The following is a 22,807-nucleotide window of genomic DNA, read 5'->3' as shown; positions in this document are numbered from 1 at the left end:
TAGAATGATAAAATTCAAAGTATAGTCAATAAAATTCTAATGTTATATTAAAAAACCTTGTCTTAAACTATTAAAAGAATGTTTTTATATTATTCTTTAATAATTCTCGTTTAATGTTATGTTTCGCATTTTACTTTACCAATATCTAGTTGGAGAGTATTAGTCATTGAACGTGTCTAGCATCAGAGCAAATATACAGAGTGCATTTCTTGTACGTAGAAGCGATGCACCTTCATTGCTAATCCTGTAATTAAGCATGGTTGCTACTTGGAACGACATGACATTAGTTCTCTACTTGATTCCCAACTTTCCCTTCCTTATTATGCTCATATTCATATATATATATATAGTTGACGACAATCTAGCTTGATCGATCTCAGTCATTAACCACTCGTCTTTCAAGAGTAAAAAAATCTAATAAAACTGGGAAAATGAGACGCATAACATATTTGAGTGGAACTTGTGGAAAGGAAGCCGACGAAAAACCCTATCAAGCACTAACAACAGGATATGATATGACATTAATCTATGGTGGAAACTTGTTTCTTGTTTTCATTTCAGGTCTCAGTGTTCGGCTATCTATCTATATATATATTGGAATTAACATTTAATTAATATATTATGGATGAAAACTTGTGTTAATGGTAAGATATTGTGGAGTCAACTTCCATACTTGACACTACACGTACGTCTCTCTAGGTTTCAAGCACATATATTATTCATGTATAGAGTGGTGCCTTCAAGATAATCTTTCTTTCTCATAGCCTCTCTAACTGATATGTATGAGATCTTGATGTGCCAAATAATTAAAATAAAAAATACTTAGCAATTATCATGTTTCTTTTGCCTAAATTGCCAGTGCACACACATGTATATGGCTTTATTAAAAGAAAAGTAATTTGACATTTGATTACGGTCTCGGAAATATATAACGGATAGAAAAAACATGTTTTTCTGTATTTTTTTATTTTAAAAATTAATATATAAATTCATTTTAAGATTATTTCCAATGTAAATTTATTTATGTCTTCATTTTTGTTTTTTAACTCAGTAAGTTTATATCTTCTTCTATATCTAAACTTTCTGTTATGGAATACTAACCAAACTATAGGTTAGGGGATTTTCCTTTTATGCTGCTGCTTTCAATTTCTGTAAACCGCCCCTCGAAACGTGAAAGATCGGCTATAAGCTTTGTGCTTGGAGTTCTCTCAATTGTGAATACTGAATAGGAAACGTTAGAAACATGAGTGGACTCCATAAACAGGAAGACTTGGGAGTTAGGAAAAGCAGGGGGGAAAAAGGGAAGAAGAACGATCCCTTTTCTATAGTCAGCTGCAGCTCCCCCAGTAGGGGATAATATATACGTCCCATTGCTTTATGGGGATTCCCATTTTGTTTAGTAATTTATACTTCGTTATCACCTTGTAACCATTAACATTCTTATCAAATCTTTCTTTTACCTACTCATCTTCAAGGTTCCAACGCAGATCACAAGTAAAAGGGTGCTCCCTTTTAATTATACTATTCTTTTAGAGCTATAGGTCGGTATTTATTCAATGCCAAAATTGTTGTTTGATAGCCACCAATTCATGGATCCTCTGACATCTATGATGAATACACCAGTTCAGATTTAAATAACATTGACATTTTTCTGAGGATCCTCTGACAGTTAAAGAAAGAAAAGCACTTGAAGGATAATGTTAAGCACTTCCAGTGATATCTTCACTTTAACTGAAATATGCCTTGCCAACCCGCCTATGGTGTATCCTAGTTCTTATTTTACGAGAACAGACTGCATGTTCCAAGACTTAATTTGATTCATGGATTGGTTTCAGCAATGGAACTTTCAGGTTCGTTATTTTTTATTGTTGTACAATATCTCTGAACTCTTATGCTGGCCCTAGAAGGAACATTCTTAAAATCAAGAAGTAGGCGGTGCCAAAAAATTTATCTGTGATCTGCGTTGGAACCTTCTGATAAAAACAGTAAGGCTTTTATTTATCCATTCCATGAACCACTGTTTTCAATGCATTTTGCTTCTTTTGGTGTTGTGAAGTGGAATGGTTAGAAATATTTTTAGTATTTAAATCTGTTTTTCATCTTAAATTTATATTTTTTCTTTAAATTATAATTAATAATAAAAACTATTATAATATCAAAGAAAATGAGAGTATCTTCCAAGAATTTTTTTTTTTTCAATATGTCAACAAGCAAAGCTATGCCCTCCATAGAATATGGGGCATGATAGCTTTCACACCTAATACATAGTTTCCCATTGCTTTTTGTCTTGTCTCACGCCCATTTCTCTACCTATATAAGCACCCATATAGCCTGATACGGAAATTCAGGGGTTCTTATACTCAGGCCCACTTCCTTCAATATAGATAAATGGAAGCAACAGTGATGTACATGCTAAACCAGAAATTGAGATCAAAATCGATGCTATGATCATCACCAGCAAAGAACAAAATGGCTACCAAGCTGAAGTTGACAAGCTATCAAAGTCTTCCATTTTAACTAGGACACATGCAGGCTACTTCAGGATAAGACTGTCTTTAGGTACACAAGCCTTGCTACGGAAGGTCCTCAGTGAACCTAATAATAATTGTTCACAAGATGTCTGGCAAGTATTTCGTATGCTTCCTTCAACTGCTTTTCTTTTGCTATGGTGGCTTGCACTTCTGATACAAATTTCCCTCTCTCTTCTCTATGTCCTGAAATGTTTCTTTCACTTTAACTTGGTGAAGCAAGAGTTCTTGCACTATACAGGAGTAAACCACTTGTATGATTTCATGGCTTTTGTTGCTTCAATCGTCACCTATATTTGTTCCCTATTATGTTTTTTGTGGCATCTTTACTCTTCCTATTGTGATGCTTGATATGAAACTAGGCCTGTGATAATACCATATGTATTCTGTGTGAGGAAACCTGCTCTCATCTAATAAATCAATCTGTATGCTGTGTAACAGACTTGGAGGCCAGCTCTTTTCAAGAAATCAATGAGAAAATTCAATCTTGCATGGTGAGTTTGCTCATTCACATTAACATTCCTGGCACTCGTTTCTGTTTAGTACGCAAAAGAGATTAAAGGTCATATAGCTTCAGGATTGATGCTCGTGTTATCAGCACTGTCAAATCTGATTTTCCTTGGCTTGATGGTGCTCACTGCATTTAACACTGACAGGTTTCTCCACCGAAAGGACCCTGCACTGAATTTTTCCAGTAATTCAAAAACAAGAAATTCATGTTAATTTATAATCAATTGTAAATCAAAGTCTATATTCTTGCCAGGCAAGAGAGGAGAAAGCTCGAGTTTGAGCCTTCGTTTTGTAGATCCACCACTAATCTAAAAATTGTTGGTCCAATTCACCAAGACCTACCTTTTAATTACTCACATATGCTTAATCTTCATAGTCATTACAGGACATACGATTTTATTTATTTTATTTTTTCCTTAACACAGGACATGGGGTTTCATGCACCACCGGGAGTGATTTTTGTAGGTTCCAAGTTATATGTTTTTTGGTTGGTGTCATCTTCTCCCTCCACTCCCTCTGGGTTTCATCAAACCACTCTCGAGGATGAAATAAACTCTTATCATTGTCGTAGATGCAAGAGAGAAGATTGATGGTCAACCAAAGAGGCAAGTGTTCTCCATATGCTGTTTATGTGAACGGAAAAAATTGCATGTTCGAGAGGTGGCTTGATCCTGAAAGAGCTCCAAACTTTGAGCTCTTAGATGGAGTGAAGCTTTCATGGTCTGAAGAACTCAAGTCCTTTATGATTGCAAAGAAGAAGGCTAGAGTGGTGCTACAATTAAATATGGTGAGAAGTACAGTCCATGCCATCAATGTAGCGTGAAGGAAATACATATGATGGAATGAGTGGAAAAGGATAGGTTCTTAGATGTGGATAAAGCTGAAGAAGACGAGTTATTGTCAAGCCTATAGCAATCTTGGAAAGAAAGATCATGAAAGAAGAAAATAGAGCAGTGGCGGCTGGATTAATTCAGTGGTCCAATTCATTTCCTGAATATGATGCATGAAAAGAAATAGGCAAGATTCAGATGCAGTTCCTGTTGTTTTCTTTCGATTCTTGAGGATAATAATCCTTTCAAGGTATGGATATTGTTACGATTACTGGTACAAGGGCATGAAGTAGTTAAGAGGGGTGAAGGGTAGCAGTTACAATAGCAGAAATTCTGTTACTGTTAGTACTTAGTTAAATAGAGGAAGTTAGCAATTAGGAAGGTTGTGAGAAACAGATGGAGGAAAATGAAGTTCAGTTAGTAGAGTAAGATTCATTTCATAATAATCAGATAATGAATGAAGTAATTTTGCAGGAACAACAGAACTCTCTCCCTATCTCTTCAATCTTTCCTTTCTCTATTTTTTCCTCTCTCAAAATCTATCTTCTACTTTCTCAAAATCAATCTTTTTTCTATCTTGTCAAGGTGAGACCTGACAGATTTCACTGCTGAAAATGGACTAAAATATCCACTCCCCTGTTGCCCTTGTAAACCCCACCATACGACACATTGCTCCACGTGTCTCTATTGATTCAATCTCAAACTCAAATAGAACTGCTACCACTTCCTCGAGAGAGAGGATGAGCCACCATAAAATGCAATTGTAAGAATTGGCTTTAAGCATGATGATTCAGATACTGGCCTGACCACTCTACCCTTGTCTACACTAGGTGTTATTCAAGTTCAGCAGCACAAAACCTTATCTATCTGCCAAGTCTCATCTTCATCATATCGTATGGCTATTTCTAATATTATGTTTAAAGGATTGATGCTTGTGCTGGCTGCACTGTCAGCTCTGATTTTCCCTGGCTTAATTGATGGTGCTTACTGCATTAGACGCCGATATGTTTCTCCATCAAAATGATCCCGTACCGCATTTTTCCAGTAATTCAAAAACAAGAACTTCAGGTTAAATCATAGTCAATTGTAAACACAAAGCATTGTTACAGATCGAAGTTTGTAGCCTTGCAAAATAAGAGAGGTGAGAGCTAGAGTTTGAGCATCACTTCAATCCCTGGCTAAAATCAAAAAAGTTTGTCCGACTCAAAAAGATTTATATTCAGAAAGGAGAGAATACCAGCAGCATATGTTCTCTAATACACCAAGCAATGTTAAGAAAACAACATATCAGAAATTATGCTGACAAAAGATATCCATTATTTTTCGGCGTTAAGCTCTACATTTCACTTGTAGTGAACACAAAATGATAACCCTAATTTTACTTTCCTTTTCTGTGCGTTTCAGCTTGTCCTTTTCTCCACACTTACAGCAATGCATAGATGTCAATTAAACCCTAACCAACAATCCCATCGTGAAAATCCCCAGTGATACTATGAAAAAAAAAAAACCAACTATGAGGAGGATAAAAAGACTATTTAACAAGTGGGGCTCAGTTTCTCAAGTATTCTTCTTGCTAGTTGATCGTGAAAGTCCCAAGTCCATAGATTGCAACTGGCTCCGTAGGTTCTGGTTTTCTTCAAGCAAGCGATCGTACTCAAGAAGGAACCCTTCAGATTGCTTACTTAGAGCAATTGCATTGGCTTCTGATGTATTTACCTCCTTTGTCTTGACTTCCAGCTCAGATTGCAGCTGTTTAAGTTTTTCTTGCAGTGTGGACACCTCTGTTTCTAAAGCTTTGGTCTCCTCAACCTTCCCATCCTCAAAACTTCGATTTTGTTTCTTTACAGCCTCCATGCTCTTCCTCCGCATACGAAGCTCTCTGATGTAGTGGTGCAGGCGGTCTATCATTAGTGAAAGGAAAAGAATGGAACCTGCAAAGAGTTACCTCAAGTTTATACAGGTTGAAGAGCCCATAAGGTCTCTAGAAACAAGGAATTTGCAAAAATAAATTGCCTAGTCATTCAACTCAAAAACAAAAAATAATTTCAAAAGATTTAGAAACAGACAAAACTCTCACGTTTATGAGTGCTGCTCAGAAAAGAAGATATATGCTACAAAAGAAAGCACTTCACACCATTCCCCACATATATTATTTAAAGAAATTCGTTTTCCAACACTATGTTCTACAAGATCCATGAATAGGTTCACTGAAGAGCTGTTGCAAAAAATGTAAAAAAGAGATGGCATTGCATAGCATAAAAGGTATTTAAATAAAGGTAATAGTCATTCTGGAGACACATCAAACAAACAGGGGACTGTGCGGAAGTTCTTGGCAGTAAATATGAAACTTTGTGAAGCAAGGTTTCTTTTGCACAATTTCACCAGTGCTAAATGATTAGAAAAGAATCAGAAGCAGGAAATTATATATTTTCAAATATCTATGCCACCTGCCAAAGTTGTAAAAGTATAATGACAGCATATGTTTGGAAATGAAAAACACACATTTGAAGTTACAAAATCTGATGATGACCCAATTTTTGCAAAGCATTTGAAGTTGCAGAGCATTTTGAAATGAACATATGTTTGAAAAGCAGTATGTTGAATCTTATTACAAATGAGATGTTGCCTAGCATTCTGAAATGAAGGACAAGTGTTTGACAAACATCATGATGAATCTGATCACAGCTGAGGTGTTGTACAGCATTCTGAAAGGAAAAATAGATACTGGAAGTTATACAATCCACTTTTATCTTATTGTTTTTTGAGTTTATAATTCATAACTGATGTACAATAGACAAGAGAGCATATAACAGGGATAAAATCTTCGTGCAGCTCAAGAGAACTCCATTGGTGCAGAAAAATGCCATATTTGGAAGTACTTTTGCAAATACATGTATGATACAGGATGCTGTAAGTTTGACATCTTAAGGGAACCATAGGTCTGCTGGCACATCCATAGAAAACACAGGCTATTACTGCTTCACTATATAGTAATACTGTATAAGAGAAAAATCACAGCATGTATTGCTCTTTACTTGAAGTTTAGTTGTCAAAGAATCTTTTTTAATTGAAAATAGCAGCACATTTGTTCAAATCTAATGGCATTACCAAGCATCAAGGCAGAGTTCAATCATCTAAAAACAGGAAAAGCAGGACAACATGTGGAGACATTGACGCTGTTTGAAATGATTTTCTTACATCGAAATAAGTATCGCATGCTAGCTTTAAGAGCTTAAACACAAAAAAAGAGAAAGAATCATCTAGTTGACACTCTCCTAAAATCCTGAACATAGAGTTCCAACTCCAAAGTTCTCCCTTGATCTAGGAAGGAAAAACGTAATATTTAGGCTCTTTTGCTCAAGGTCAATCAAAATTCAGTTATTGGAGTTAATCGACTCAAAAAAAAAAAAATATATTCCCCACAGCACTAAACATTTGGTGATCCATCTTCCATGGTGATGGAAGACACAATGCTCTCTCTCTCTAAATCTTAACAAGCTACCAATAAACAGGTCCAAATCAAATGCCTCATTTCATTAAATCATTCAACACGCATGGTTAGGAGGAAAAACAAGAAAAGAAAAAAAAATCTCAACCTCACAATCAAAACACACCTTTAACTTAGATATCATTCTTCAGCATTGACAATGGATCTCAGACATCTCCAATCCGAAATGAAATAGCCATTATTTCACCAAATCGTGCATAAAACAGTGAAACTATCAACCCCGCCAAACCCATCAAAACATATCTATGAAAATCTATCTTCAGCACACATTCAATCACATTACATTAACCCCACAAAGCTCATAACTTTAACAAAACAAAAGGCCAAAACAAAAACATAACTCAAGAAACAAAGAATTATTACCCATAAGAGTAGCCTCAAGAAGATGTTTAGCCATAAGAACCTGGTCTGTAGGATTAACAACACCACCAACATCGATCCCACGTTTCTGGATCTTCACCATACTATAAACACTTGACATTAAAACCACAAACACTGTCCCTGCAACTGTCTTAACCATGACTGGTCCACGCCCTCTTTTGAGTCGATCCAAGCTCATTATCAGAAACTTCCTTATTGGGGACTTGAAAACAAATAATAATATCATTGCCATTTCTGAAAATATCACCGTAAACAAAAGCTGAATCATGTTTAGTGTTCTTTTTAGAAAAGACTGAGACTTTTTGTGTTAGAGGTTGTAAAGATGGAGTCTTTGGTGCTCAAGATCAAGAGTTTTTGTGGGTTTGAGGTACTTTTAGCAATGAGGATGGTGATCAAAGAAAACTTACAGAGATCACATAGAAGAAGGTTTTTATTGGATGGAATGGAGGCTACTTTGGAGGCTTCCTTGAAATTTCTTTTATTGATTGATATAAGACGATAGAAATCATATATGGACCCTACATCTTTCAAATTTAGTCAAATTAATCCTCTACTAGGCAACTAAACAAATTAGTACTCAACTAAGCAACTAAGAAATGTTATGATGCAAAACAAAATAGACACACGCAATTTTTTATCAATAGTGATTACAGTTTGAGCACTGTAAAACGCGCGTCTAGAAAAATAGGATCATGGCTCCAATATTTTCGATCCAAAATGCAAAAAGTAGACTATATATGTGTGTGTACTGTCCATGATCCATCAAGTGGGAAACGAGGGTCATGGCCAAGTATAACGTATAGATGTTGATTGGAGTAAATGTTGAAACTTGAGGGACTATGTGTGACTTTTGTCCTAAACATTTTAATTACATGTCTTCTTTTTCAGGATAATTCGTTCCCCCGTCAGAGAGGGATAAAAATGCTGTAATAAATGTCTCTTTCCCTCCCTAGAAAGGTTTTTTTCCTTTATATTTTTACACCTCACAGTACTTTTTGAAGGTTTCTTGTATTTAAATTAATTTAAGGATTCAATTTTTTTTATTTTTTCTTACACTTAGAGCATGTGCATCTCTTTGTCCGCTGTACTTTTGCCAATAAATTATTGAAATACAAGTGCTCAAACTCATTATTATTATTATTATTATGAAAAAAAGCTTCAACCTAATGGATCCTATATGGTATATGGTATGCTAAAATTATTTAATATTGCTGCTGATAGTGATGAATACCAGAACTCTATTTTTGTCCAAGGACTGCTTTCCAATAGCGTTTTGAAAGTGGAAAATGAAGGTTAAAATAGGCATCTACCATGATGCCTTAAATGAAAGTAAGAATAGTTAAGAAGACTGCATTAACAAGTTAGATTAGGATTGCTAATTTAAGGATTTAGTATTTCTATTCATTTAATTCTTATGATCAATAACAAATAGATGAAGTAAAATGCAAATCTATTTATATATAAAAAGAAAAAGTCTTTAAATGCTTTCTAGTATCAAATCAAATAGGCTTTTTTTTTCAATTCGATAAAATTATATTTTTTATTAAGATATGTTTCTACTTAAACTTGATAAAATATTCAAATTTGATTTAGGATATATTTCTAGTTAAACTTGATAAAACCTTCACCGGTCGATTATGTTCAATCCAATTAAATTTCTAGCAACTCAATTAATTTAATCAAATTTTATCTAAATCAAGTCAACATAAAAAAAATATCATTGTTTTAATAACTTAGTGATCTAGAAATTACTTTAAATTCAAGTTAATTTGCAAATATACTGGATGAATAGATTTGATCTCATAATTTTAAAAAGAAGAAGAAGAAGAAGAAGAAGAAGGAATGCTAATGCTAATTTCAGGATTTAAAAACGAATATTTAAAACGTAAACTAGTTCACATCCTGGGAATTTAAGGAGTGGCTGCGACGGCTCATGCAAAAAATGGTTTCTTAGTGCCCCTTTTGTAATTAATTCAATAAAGAAAGTTACGAATGAGCTACATCATACAATAGAGAATTAGCCTCGAATGTATTACCGACAAATTTATATATGAAGTATAATTAAGCTTTGACAAAGGGGAGCACATATTTTACCGACACCAATTTTATTATAATTTATTTTTAACAAACACTAAATGTTAAGAAACCGACGTCAGGAAGCATAAAAGGGGTGGCAAAGCATGAAAATGTACTAAGAAGTAGTTTGGTTGGCAGAGGGTGGCCAGGTCCAGGTCCATGCTTTCTGTTAAAAAAGGATGACATTCGAAAGCAACTCTCCCTCGCCATGGTTTTCGTTATTGATCCAATCACTCTCCTGCAGGTCCCGTCCTCGAGGCCCCATTTTCAGAAGCATTAAGTTGCCTCTGCTCAATGTATCTTTAATTAATTATTCTCATATTTGTGCATCAAGCTGCGTGTGTGGGAGGATATTGAAGGACTTGTAAATGTGATTTTGAATTATACAACGGATATAGCTCTTCTTATCATGAAATTATAGCTTAAAAATAATAATCACTAAGATTCGAAACTAAACTAAATTAATGTATAAACTAAATAGTAAGTTCAAGATCCTAGGATGTAATAGCAATATTGATACAAAAATGACAGAAACGCATTCAACTGCAAGAACATAGATGAAAATATAAAAATAAAATTATTTTAAGGATAGATTTATATCTTTCATAAAAAAAAACATAGGAAGGTATTCATTTTGACTCTGCTGGCTTTGTTTTTTCGAGATAATAGTCAAAATGACTGTCTTTATTAATATATTACATGTAAGCTACCTAATCACTAGCAACATGAATCGTCAGGGATTGTGAAATCACAGGATATATATATATATGGGATTGTGAAATCACAGGATATATATATAGAGAGAGACAGTCTTAACTCTCAAGCAACAACCCACTACCTAGAGCATTCTTCTCTGTCTGAAAAACGATAAAATCATTGAATAATCAAATTTTATTCTGTTTGGTTGAATATTGCAGGATCATGTACTAGCCCTTTCGCAAAAAAGAAAAAAGAAGAAAAGAAGAAGATGATGCATGTAGCTTAAGGTGGATGAACTAATTACCTGTAATTACAGGAAAATGTGATTAACAACATCCATCATTACCTGCGCTAAAAGCTAATCACCTTTTGGGGCATGCATGTTACTGATGGACTATTCTTGGAAGAATACTGTGAAAGAGGAAAAGATCATGGTGATAGGATGGATAAACTACTTACCAATCTGATCACTTTGCCAAATAATGATGAGGGCTGATGCGTGTGATGTACTCTGTGATCACATGAAAACGCTAGCTACTGGCACAATGATTTTTTTATTAATTAATTCGTAGAAGGTGGCCGAATTGCAACTAATTAAATTCCTCTAATTTGCTTTTGTCATTTTTCTGAATTCAAAGGGGCTTAATATACCTTTATCCTGTCTTATTTAATTTAACTTTCAGGATATAGTTTAGCTAATAATTTTAAATTTATTTTTAAAAAATTATTAATTGAGATTCATAAATCTTAAAACTATTAATGATTTATATAATTATTAACTTTAATATTTATGAGATTAATTAAAATATATACAAACTGATCTTTATGCTCACATTAATAATAAATTTAGCTCCACTTAGAGATCAACTTTAGAGGTAAACTTGTGTATTAGTTCTGGCTAGATTTAAATTTTGAATTTGGAAAGCTTAATAAATCTTTATCCTGTCTTATTAAATTTAACTTCATTTGGTGATCATCTTATTAACTTATTAAACTATGTATTGGCTTTGACTAAATTAAACTAAACAAAATTGTATCCAATGTTATATATTCATCGGTTAAAATCTAATCAAAATTTAATAAATGAATGTTTAGTTACTATAAAGTTACCTTGATATATGTTTATCAGTTAAAATTCAATAAAAACATCAACAATTTGTGTCTATCATTGTATTCCAAAGACGAAAGAAATTGTTTCCTTTCCCAATTCATTATGTAGCACACCAATAAACACAAATCATTAGTGTCATCCAGATATGAAGAGAATTGTCCTCCTTTTCTTGACACTATTCATAGTAAAAAACACAAAAGAAAATACCATTAAAAACACTGATAAATTATGTCCGTTAGTAAATTCTAGAAATGAAGGGAATTGTTCCCCTTCTCATGTCAGTGATGGCAATTAAAGTGTATTGAGTGACTCTCAGGTTCCTGAGAGAATTATCAATAGACTGCGAATTCTAGTGCCTTGTTAATAAATGCATCTCTAATTGTATACTATTTGATTTTTTATTGTTGAAATCATATATGAATTGTCAAAAATTTGAAGGTTTTTTTTTAAAAAAAATCTTAATGTGAAATAAAAATTTCAATGTGAAGTACCAAAGAAATTACTGATGAATTAATTTAAAATAATATTATTTAATATTTTATGATAAACACGTAGTATAAAACCCAGCAAAGATACTAGAAGTTCATTCTTTTTCTCTCATTTTTGCAATTCTCCCTTCACTCTCTCTACTAATCCTCTCTCACTCAAATCCTCTCTCACTCAAGTCCTCTCTTTCATTGTAGTTTCAACTAGTAGAACTTAACATTTTTACTATTAACATGATTAAAAGGTATGTATGGTAAATTTTTTGATTTATTTTCTTCTTATTTTTCTTCTTTTCTTTGATTTATTCACAAAGTATTTTTTTTCACAAGTAGATAAACTCTAAAATTAAACACATTATTAAGGTAAGCATTTTTTATTCCTAAAGCTTATATTTTTTTTGTTTATTTTATTGTCTACATTGCAATAATGTTTTATTGTGTTTGCTAAATTTTAATTATTATTATTAAATTTTTTGTATAAATGTTAATTGAATATATAGGATTAAATTTTATTTTATTTTTTCTATTTTATTGTCTACATTCCAATAATGTTTTATTGTTTTGTTGAATTTTAATTGTTATTGTCAAATTTATCGTATAAATGTTAATTGATTATATAGGATTAAATTTTATTTTATTTTTCTATTTTATTGTTTACATTGCAATAATATTATATTGTTTTGTTAAATTTTAATTGTTATTGTCAAATTTGTAGTATAAATGTTAGTTTAATATATAGGGTTAAATTTAATTACAAATTTTTTTTGTCAATTTAGGTTTAAAAACATTATCGCGTTGAAAATAAGATGAAATTGAATAATCCAAAATTATTATTAGAAATAAATTAAAATCAACTTATTTGTGGCATATATTTTGTATATTTGTAGGATTGAAAATTCTAGGTAATTTCTATTATAGGGGAGTTATTGTCGATATTTTTTTTCTTAAATCAAAATTAATTATGTAAATATTCATCAAATTTGTGTAGATGCATATAGAAAAATTAACTATACGACGTGAGTACATAATCACAACTAATTCTTCTAGTGATGACAATAACGTATTATTAGGTGCTAACCAAAAAAAGGCATCTACATCAACTCATGATATTGATTCTTTTAGTATTGTTCCACAATGTTGTAAAGGCAGTGTCCCTTTATGGTAAAATCCATTTACTTGCAAGTACAAGGTGTATTGGAAGGATGACCTTTTAATGCAAGTTTGTTTTACTTTAAGTTGGTTTGCATTTAACAATTCATGAACAACTAATATTACATTAATTTTATTGATTTTTAGGTTCACAAATATTAAGGTCGCCTATGTAATAACATTTGTGTTTAAATTATCAATGAAGATTTTATTGTTTTAATAAAGTTAGGTTTCCAAATATCCTAATTGGAAACCTTATATCGATGCATGGTTTATAAAATTTATGGTTAATGTTAACTTAAAATTTTAACTATTTTTACTTTATTTAGATTATTAATTTATTTTTCATAAATTGTTAATGCAAGGGTAAATTTGAATGGGATACGAAAAATGCAAGAGGTTTTGGGAGAATCACGCTATAGCTAGGTAATAATAAAAACATTACAATAATTATTTTTATTTTAAATATTAAAATTTCATTTATCATTAACTCATATACAATACATTTGTATTAGGTAGGTTGCGTGCTTTTTGGCATGAAGTGTGGTGATTTAGAAGGATTTCAAGCCGCTATACATTCCAAAGAATATATGGGCAAAATATATTCAGGACATGATGTTCAAGCATTTCACAGGAAGCTCACAATTCAGTATGGGAAACTGGACTTGGCAAATTCACTACTTAGTTATCACACATATCAACGACTTTGTTCCTATCATTTTGTATGTGAAGTGAATGGTAAAATTAATTTTAATTAAAGTCATATTTAATTAATTTGTTTTTATTTATAAATATATTTAACTTATAACATTTTTTCTCTTATAGGCTACGACTCTTAGACTTGAATTAAGCCCAATAAAGTTTTTTGTGGTGATATATGAGTGGAGTGAAGACCATTAAAAGGGGGTGCAATAGTTCATTGACAACCTCGCTCAACACTATGTGATATATTCATTCAATCATTTTTTTTCCATAAGTTATTATTTTCTTAAATTAAATTTGATGATTTTAGTTTTTATTTCCAGTGATATATAATAATCGGTTGATAGAGAGATACTGAGATAATCCTCTAACCTACCTAGATTTCAATTTAGATTTATGTATAAAAGCGAGATCGTCTAGCGGACCTAATAAAAATTGAGTGTATGAAATTTTGTATGCTATAACCGAGAACTTGTGAATGACCCATACTCTCTCAATCATTAGAAGCTCTTAATTGATATCAAGCACTTAGTCTCAGGAGTTCGCGGTCTTGTAACAACATACGACCCATCTCACCTAAAAATATAAGTGACTCTCGATAGATTATGAACAACTCCGTCAAATGATCATGAACATGAAATCATAGATGGATGGTACATGTGCGCCATCTTTTCATTTATTTGATCCAAGGCCTCTTCTTTCTCCTCCTCCAATGTCGCCATTGTTTTAGTTTAATTTTATTTGAACATATATAATTGTATGGATTTTATATTATTCCAATTTATTTTATACAAATTTAGTTTTTTAATTATTTTTTTTTGTTTAAAAGATTTTTTTAAAATATATTTTTAAATTATTATAGACTAATATGTTGATAGACACCATTCATTAGTATATTTTAGAGAGTTTAAAACAATTTACACTATATGCCACTATTACTAAAAAAATAATTCTGTTGTTATTTTACATAGAATTGAAATAAAATTATAATAAATTCCACTGTCAATCACCAATGGAATAATTTCATTGGTGTATTAAAGCGGGTATTTTTTTATGGGTATTTGCTCTATGTAAAATTATAGGTATTTTTCCTTTATCGACAGAATTGTTGACATAAATAAAATTACTGACGAATGGTTTTTTCTTGTACATCTGTCGGTAAAATTCTTGCCAACGAAATGATAGTATAAATACCAATAAAAAAAATTATCAATAAAACTATTAAATATGATAGTATTACAATATTTTTGTTCGCACCATATTTAGAACTCAGATATGAAATTCATAATCCTTTTAATTGAGAAATGCATAAAAGAATTGAAGCACCTACCTAACCAAATATTCAGGCTTAGAAAAGGTTGGATGAAGTTTAATAAATATTCTTTTACTATTTTTTAAATTTACGTGTTTATGGGTTTGGTTGTAAGAATTAAAAAAACAATTAATTTGGTCAACACCGCAACATTTAAGATTAATTAGTGGTTCAGAATGCTCAAGTTTAATAATGCAACAGCACAACTTGCTAGTTAAAGCGTTAAACAACCGGATTAATTAACTGATCTAGAAATGAGTAATGAACACCATGATATAAAATTTTATAATAAGTTCTATCACATGTAATTTTGCAATTAAAAACAATTATTAAATTTATTCTGGCTTGACAAATGAAAATTAATCTACTCAGCACAATTAATTTGATTGGTTAATGTGATTAAAAACTAATTTAACTTTTAAAAAATAAAATAATATTATTTATTTATCTCATATCAATCCATACAAAGTGACTTGAAGCTTACGATGGGCCACAGGACCTGCTGAATTTAATAACTTCGAATTTAAGATGCTTATGGTGGCTCCCTCGAGCTCGACGATGATGACCTTAGTAATGAATCTATAAATGTTTACAGTTAACTAGCTAGTTGCATCTAAACGATGTCTAAGGTATACAAACAAAAATCTAATAAGAAAAATCAATTAGACTATTTCTTGCATTAAATGCAGCGTCTAAGTTTGGGCGCTTTGACTGGCTGGTTTCTTTGAGCTTCAGCAAGACAGACTCCTCCAGAGGACATGAAAAACTTATTTTATCAATTCTATCCCTCACAGTGTATTAAACCTCATTCCCGGCAAGTTAATACAATGATTTTACGGGTTAGCTCTTCAATCCACAACCTAATCCAAGCTAAATTTAAAATTAAATCAAATAGAATTTAACTTGAGAGATTTAAAATTAAATTTTAAATTGGGGCTGGATTTATTAACATTGGCCATCACCCAAGTCATTGTAAACACTCTCTCTCAAGATGGTGTTTACGGCACACCAACTTTTTTTTTTTTTATTGGAACGCCAAATATTAATGTTGGGGTATATAATAATAAGAAAATTGTCTTTGTTATATAACAATGGGATTAACCGATGATGATGTTGATTTAGAAACTGTCAACCAAGTCTAAAATATAGGCACACTAATTAATTAACAAAGTAATATACACCAAATAAAGTGAGAAAAAGATATCAAAAGCACTCTTATTAGGATGAATGAAGTGTTGTTATATGAACAAAATTCATGTTAGCATATCATATACAAAAAGAATCAACAAATCATATTAACAAGGAGGTACTTGATGATTAAGCTCCCAATTAATTAGCACTAGAAAAGCTTGCTTCCAAATTCTTCTTCAGTATCCTCCTCAATATTTCTTAAAGAAGATGAAGCTGCAAGGTCTCTGAGGTCTGATAGGCTCCTGCCTAGCTGTAATGCCACCTTCATTTCATACACTTGTCCGTTTTCTCTTCCCCATACATTTGTCTCGTTTATGTTTGATTCTATAGATTCTTCCATGAGCTTAAAGAAACCTGCATTGCTTCTATACATCTCAAATACCATCCCAACTTGGCCTCCATGCTCCAGTGCATTCACTACGCTTGCCAAGGCGCCACCAGCAACTCCTACTATCACAGCCCATGGGTTGGTAGTTCCTACGAAAGCTGACCCCAAAGCTCCAAGACCGGTAAGTAGAGGACCAGAGAACGCCAGCATTTTGTGAGCTTTCAAGGCCTTTTCACTCAATCTCAAGTAATCTGCCTTGTCTTTTCTCTTCAAAACCCCAACAATTTCTCTCATTTCATCTTCCAACTCCCTATTCCACCCATTTCCTTCTATCTTCCTACCGAGCCCTTTCGCTTGTTTTCGCCTTTGTTGAGGCCACCAAACTGCAGGCTCTACACTTGATGGGTATTTTTCAAGCATGGCGCCTAATAATGGAAGTGGATATGCCTTGTCTAAAGCCAAAACATTCTCCGTTGCTTCGTTGACATCACTAGCAGTAGGAGTGCCAACGGACAACAAAGTTTGAATCTGGCCGTGAAGCTGCTTAAACAACCTAGCAGCATTCCTTTGCTCTTCAGCAAGTTGTGAAGGCTGGATCTTATTCATTATCGCCAACATTCCGGTTGCTGCAAGATATAGTATCGTCGAAGATACCTTGAGTCCTGCAAATGGTTCACCACTTGCACTAGCAGCTGCAAGTCCACACATGGTGGCTGCGGTGAGAGTCATAGCATGAATGGAACTCAAAAGCAGGTGGTTCCAGTTATCTCTTTGCTCTCCAATGTTCTCGTGCATCTCAATTCTATCTGCCACAGCCTCCATGATTGCGTAAAGCTTGGCAACCACCACTGGATCAGAACTACTGGTCTTGGGACCGAATCTACCACTGGATCAGAACTACTGGTCTTGGGAATGGATCCCTTCTCCATTTGTGTAGTTACCGGAATTCCAAAACCATCTGATCTAATGCTCAGTTCTTCAATAAAATCTTTGCTAGAAAGCCTTGGTAGAGATAGAGAGCCGATCCGGATTTTCGGTCCATTTATAGTGGCTCTAACTAATGTTTTATGACTGCAACAAGAGGATGAAGAACCTGAAACCACCATGCCTGAAACTTGAAGACTTGCCATGGTTGAATCTATCAAATCTTGCTATATCTATGTCTTTGAAGGAAGTTGTTGTCGTGAATGGTATGGGGAAGGCTGGCCTGCGTTAACGTCTCGAGGCTCCGAAGAAATGTGATGTGAAATGAATTGGGTTTGAGGTTCAGCAAGGTTTGATATTTATACAAGGTGAAGGGTGTGGACCAAGATGTGAAGGAAAAAGTCTAATGGTTGAATCATAGAAGTTTGAAGAGGTTTTCGTATCTCACAAATTGGATTAGACTATTTCTTATGTTAGGGTTCGGACATACTGGTTCAAGTCAAAAGGTGATGGCTATGGCGGATTTTGGGTTTCCTGTGTATGAAAATGACTTTCAATAGCAACAGACGAGTTTGACGATTAATATTTTACCGACAGGATAAATATTTTACCCACAGGCTCTGAACAAAAACAATTTTTTCGATAAAATTTTTGTTCTTAATTTTTTTAGTCTATCAATAATAAATCAAAAAAAAATTACCAGTTTTATTTTGGTTATATTTCCTCAAAAAATGTATTATATAACATATAGAATACCATATTCAATTATATTAGTGTTTTTATTTCTCTGTCGGCACATCCATCACCATATATATATAATGAAATACCATTTATAATTTTATTGGAGAGTTAATATTATAAGTTAAATTTGTAATAATTATTTTTCAACTCACTAAAATGTACTGACGAAAGTTTTTTTATCGGTAACCCCTCCAGTAATAAATTATATATATATATATATATATATATATATATGTATGTATGTATGTATGTATATATATTGAACAAAAGTAGAAAAATAATTAAAAAATAAATCAAATATATAAAATGAAATTAAATTTATATAAAAATTAAATATTTATTATAAATTTAAATATTTATACTTTTAAATACAATAAATATGAAAAAAATATTGTGTCAAAGGAAAAAGAATAAAACTAAAACAGAGACGACTCATGAGGAGGAGGTTGGTTGTTGCTGGGATCATGGAGCCAATAGAGAGGAACACATGGATCATCCATGTTTGATTTAATCTCCATTGTCATTTGACAAAGTTCTTCATAATCTATGGTGAGTCGTTCATATTTTTCATTAAAATAGGTCGTTTAATCTTGTAGTTGTTGGTTTAATATCTTCTCAAACTCAAAAGTTTGAATATTCCGAACCGATTGTGAGCATGCAACAATCAAAACGCTAAAAACTGCCTGCAAATTCTCAATTACAGTGTTAAAGAACTCATACATTTGATTTCTATCGAGAGCCCTGGATAATCTTGCCTTCATCAACAAATACAGATCGAGATTTAGATGGGGCAAAGAATTGTCTTCGTTCTCTCCTTTAAGTGTCTATTGTATGTATCATAGAAAGTAAAAAATAAATTCATCAAATTGAATGAAATATAACTTAATAAAAAAATGATTGAAAACTAACATACCACAAAATGCTGAACTTGGCTATCCATGAACTATTGCGTCTGTTTTTGGCGGTCATCACCTTGCACGTGCATTTCAATAAAAAGTTCTACGGGCTTGACTTGCATCGAAAATCATAGCCTATAAAATAAAAATATTATTAGTTAAATATGTTTATAAAAAATAACAAATAAAAGAGAAAAGTAATGAAAAAATCTTACCATATGTTTCGCTTGCAAAACAAATGAAATAAAAATTGAACTTCTCTGGTCACTGCTAGAAAGAAATGTGGTTTAATTAGTATTCCGTTGATATAAGGTTTATATGATTATACAAATAATAATTTATTATACTAAATATTAAATTTAATAATTAATTATGATAAAGAAATCAAATAATCATCCCAACTTAAAAACTTAAGTTGTTAGGTGAAGTCTCAAGATATTATTTATACTATTTTTTAACACTCCCCTTAAAGTAAAAGTTATTTGTGTTTGAAACTTATACAGATTTATATTACCTTGTATTTAATTTTTATCACATAAATAAAGATGATAAGATTTAAACTTATGACTGTTTGGTTATTAAAACTTTGATATAATATCAAAGAATTATCTCAATTCAATAATTTAAGTTATTAGATGAAATTTTAAGATATAATTTATATTATTTTTTTAAAAAAAATTCTTTTAAAAAATAAAGTGAATAAATGAAGTTGATGAAAGTTTTTTGGATAGATACATATCTGTCACCACTAGGTTGCATAGATAGTCTTGTATAGATGGATATTAAAAATTGTACTCAAATTTAACAGAAGGTTTCCAGCTTTAAAGGAGGGTTGGCCCGATAAAATCATTCCAGACTTGAAAAACCTTTAAATTAAGTTTAAAAGATAATGTTTGGAACAATTTTGTTATTTTTTTATTTTTAGATGTTTTAATTTGTTTATAACTTTTATAATTTTTTCCTTTTTAATTTGGAATCTTAGTTTTGTTTAGGTAAGGTTTAAACAGAAAGCATTCCGTAATAAAATTAAATTATAATTTTTGCATGGAGACAATTTTTTTCAACAAAACTCTGTATTCTCATGCTTTTTTCTCTTCTTTTTTTTCTTATGCGCCTAAAGTCCGATATCTCAACCGATTCCGATTACTTGCAACTTGAAAGCCTTGAAAGTAGCTATAAAGCTGCAAGATAAATGTTTTTTTTATTTCCATATGAATCACAATTTGAATTTTTTATAGCCACGCCAGATCGACGGACTATATGCCACAGACACACCCTGCTATAGCAGTAGGAAAAGAGAATTGGTCAGCATAATTAAACATCTCTAAGAGTTGACATTTGGAAGTAAAGGCCATATTATAATGTAATACTAAAAAATAGTATAAATCTTGGACTTGCATGCAAGCTTTTCAGATTCCGTCTATCTTGAACAAGAGTGCTGAAGGACGAGATTGTGTCAAGTTTCCCTATGTCAATGTCAGGCCGACATGAGCATATAGTATAGAACAGCTGAAATGAGGTAAAATGCAGACTAGCCTATCAAATTGGCCACTATCATTTAAGTTGTAGAAATCACAGGATTGGCTGTTCAACAAGAATCTACACAAAGGAAAGAAAATTGGGGTAAAGCACTCGGTTCGTGACACAGAACATCCTGAAAATCACAAAAAAATCATTCATTAGTAAAGTAAAAAAAAAAGAACTGAGTGTGAGAGAAAGAGGAGATAACATTTCCCAAATAAAATTTCATCAATATCCATCACACATTACACAAATAATTGAAGGCCTAATATTGCTGAGTTTATGGTTGCTCAAAACAATGTGCCAGCCACGTAATATGTTCATGCATCAGGAAGCATTATTCATCTTTGGTGATTTCTGTTCTTCTGTTAACCTTTGGTCAACTCCACTGACTTTGCTAGGAGGTTTAGAAATATTCCCCTGAAAATGACATTAAGGAGGAAAAGGAATCAAATTTCATTTTCTGTAAAATTTGATAAAGAAAATTTGAAGTAGAGAAGAGCAGGTCAGAGACGAAGCAAATACCAGCCTACTGCAATAAGGCTGTGAAAAATAACGCGAAACTGCAGTTGCACGTACTGGTGATTCACCCAGCCAACGACCGGCCAGAACTGTGTTTTTTTCATTTATCAAAGTTTATCAAAGTTTTATGACGATGAGTGGAATTTTTTTTTTTTTAATGTAACAAATCGCATTGATTGTAATGAGAAAGAGCAATACCGTCCATGATGTGAACTGCACTGCTGGGTATTCCTTTTTTAGTTTAGTTTTCACTTGCATCCAGGGTCTTCCTGCATTTCATGTTTCTAGTAAGATGATAAGCAGCAATGATCTAGTTTGTCATGCAACAGACAACTGAATCAATATATCGTTTCCTCATGCCTGTATGAAATTTTTTGTAAACCTAGCCAACGAATGCTTCTTTCTGAGCTAACTTCATTTACAATCTGACAGTTCTTTGACTTTACAAATTCATGCATAACTACTTAGAATTGAAAAACAGAACAAAGCTTACATTGGGATTATGATTCTTGAGTAGTGCAAGAAACCAGTTTATATGTTAATCCCCCCGTTTTGCTACAAATTCTTTTCCACGGATATGGACTTATAACTTCACCAATGTATGGACATAAGAGCTTAGAAAAGCCAACCCTAAGGTAATCAGATAGGATTGCGGCTTTGCAGAGTTGTGAGTCTAAGATGAGCCGATACAGACTTACAGTCAATAACCATCCCATAATAAATCATGAAAACCAAGTTGTTCCAAGGAGAAGCTGTCAACTGCTCCACTGCCACTGAAATAATTGGATTCAGCATTTTAGAATGGTTATTTAATTTAGTAGGCATTAAGGGTTACTGAAATATATAGAACATAATTAAGGTAGAATGAATTGAAAACAGCATTGTTAATATGATAGGAAGGTTACCAATCCACGATAGAAGAGTTATGAGCACAGAATTTTACAATAGAGCCACAACAGTAGTATACCTTCTTGGCAACTGTTGCGGTATCCTTCTTTCACTTGAACATTTTTTCCAGCATTAAATGCAGGAAATGCCCGAATGGTCCCAAATATCCAAACCCAAAAAGCTGCATTTAGCCACGTTAGGGTGGATGATTGTAAAAAGAGAAGAAAAAAAGGTAACAGTAGATACGCAAATGTGAATTAACATACCAGCAGTTGATATGCATACAACTCAGACTATTCACAACTATTTAATGTATTTAAAAACCCAACTTTGCCTTAGTTTATGCATGCTACCAGGGAATAACTATTTTGCTTTGCTATGGTCAATTCAACTACAATTGAAACTGAAAACCAAGACTGAAAGACCAGATTCATGGAATGAAATACAGGTAGATTTCATCATTTCAGTGTGCAAAATGCTTGTTAGATGCAATTCTTGGTATTTA

The 22,807-nt window shown here is 32.4% G+C and overlaps 2 protein-coding genes across 2 annotated transcripts; both read right to left on the bottom strand.

The window, feature by feature from the left end:
- Positions 1-5,068: 5,068 nt before the first annotated feature.
- Positions 5,069-8,227, bottom strand: LOC105141434 (B-cell receptor-associated protein 31-like). The gene is made up of 2 exons (XM_011048657.1): positions 7,740-8,227; positions 5,069-5,799 (listed from the first exon to the last, which is right to left on the bottom strand). Exons 1-2 carry the CDS (start codon positions 8,023-8,025, stop codon positions 5,426-5,428), a joined length of 660 nt encoding a protein of 219 aa, XP_011046959.1. The 5' UTR covers positions 8,026-8,227; the 3' UTR covers positions 5,069-5,425.
- Positions 8,228-16,630: 8,403 nt separating this feature from the next.
- Positions 16,631-17,940, bottom strand: LOC105141495 (probable F-box protein At4g22030). Its single transcript, XM_011048729.1, has 2 exons — positions 17,752-17,940; positions 16,631-17,677 (listed from the first exon to the last, which is right to left on the bottom strand). The coding sequence occupies exons 1-2, from the start codon at positions 17,938-17,940 to the stop codon at positions 16,631-16,633; spliced, it is 1,236 nt and encodes a 411-aa protein (XP_011047031.1).
- Positions 17,941-22,807: the final 4,867 nt, after the last annotated feature.

The sequence above is a fragment of the Populus euphratica genome, unplaced genomic scaffold, assembly GCF_000495115.2.
Source record: "Populus euphratica unplaced genomic scaffold, PopEup_1.0 scaffold119.1, whole genome shotgun sequence".
NCBI classification, from domain to species: Eukaryota; Viridiplantae; Streptophyta; class Magnoliopsida; order Malpighiales; family Salicaceae; genus Populus; species Populus euphratica.
This window is presented reverse-complemented; position numbering and strand designations above follow the sequence as displayed.

Coding starts and splice junctions, on each gene's coding strand:
- LOC105141434 (XM_011048657.1), bottom strand. CDS start 8,025: ATGATTCAGCTTTTGTTTACGGTGATATTTTCAGAAATGGCAATGATA. Junction 5,800..7,739: donor TCTTGAGGCTACTCTTATGG/GTAATAATTCTT, acceptor AACTCTTTGCAG/GTTCCATTCTTTTCCTTTCA.
- LOC105141495 (XM_011048729.1), bottom strand. CDS start 17,940: ATGGCAAGTCTTCAAGTTTCAGGCATGGTGGTTTCAGGTTCTTCATCC. Junction 17,678..17,751: donor CAGATGGTTTTGGAATTCCG/GTAACTACACAA, acceptor TTCGGTCCCAAG/ACCAGTAGTTCTGATCCAGT.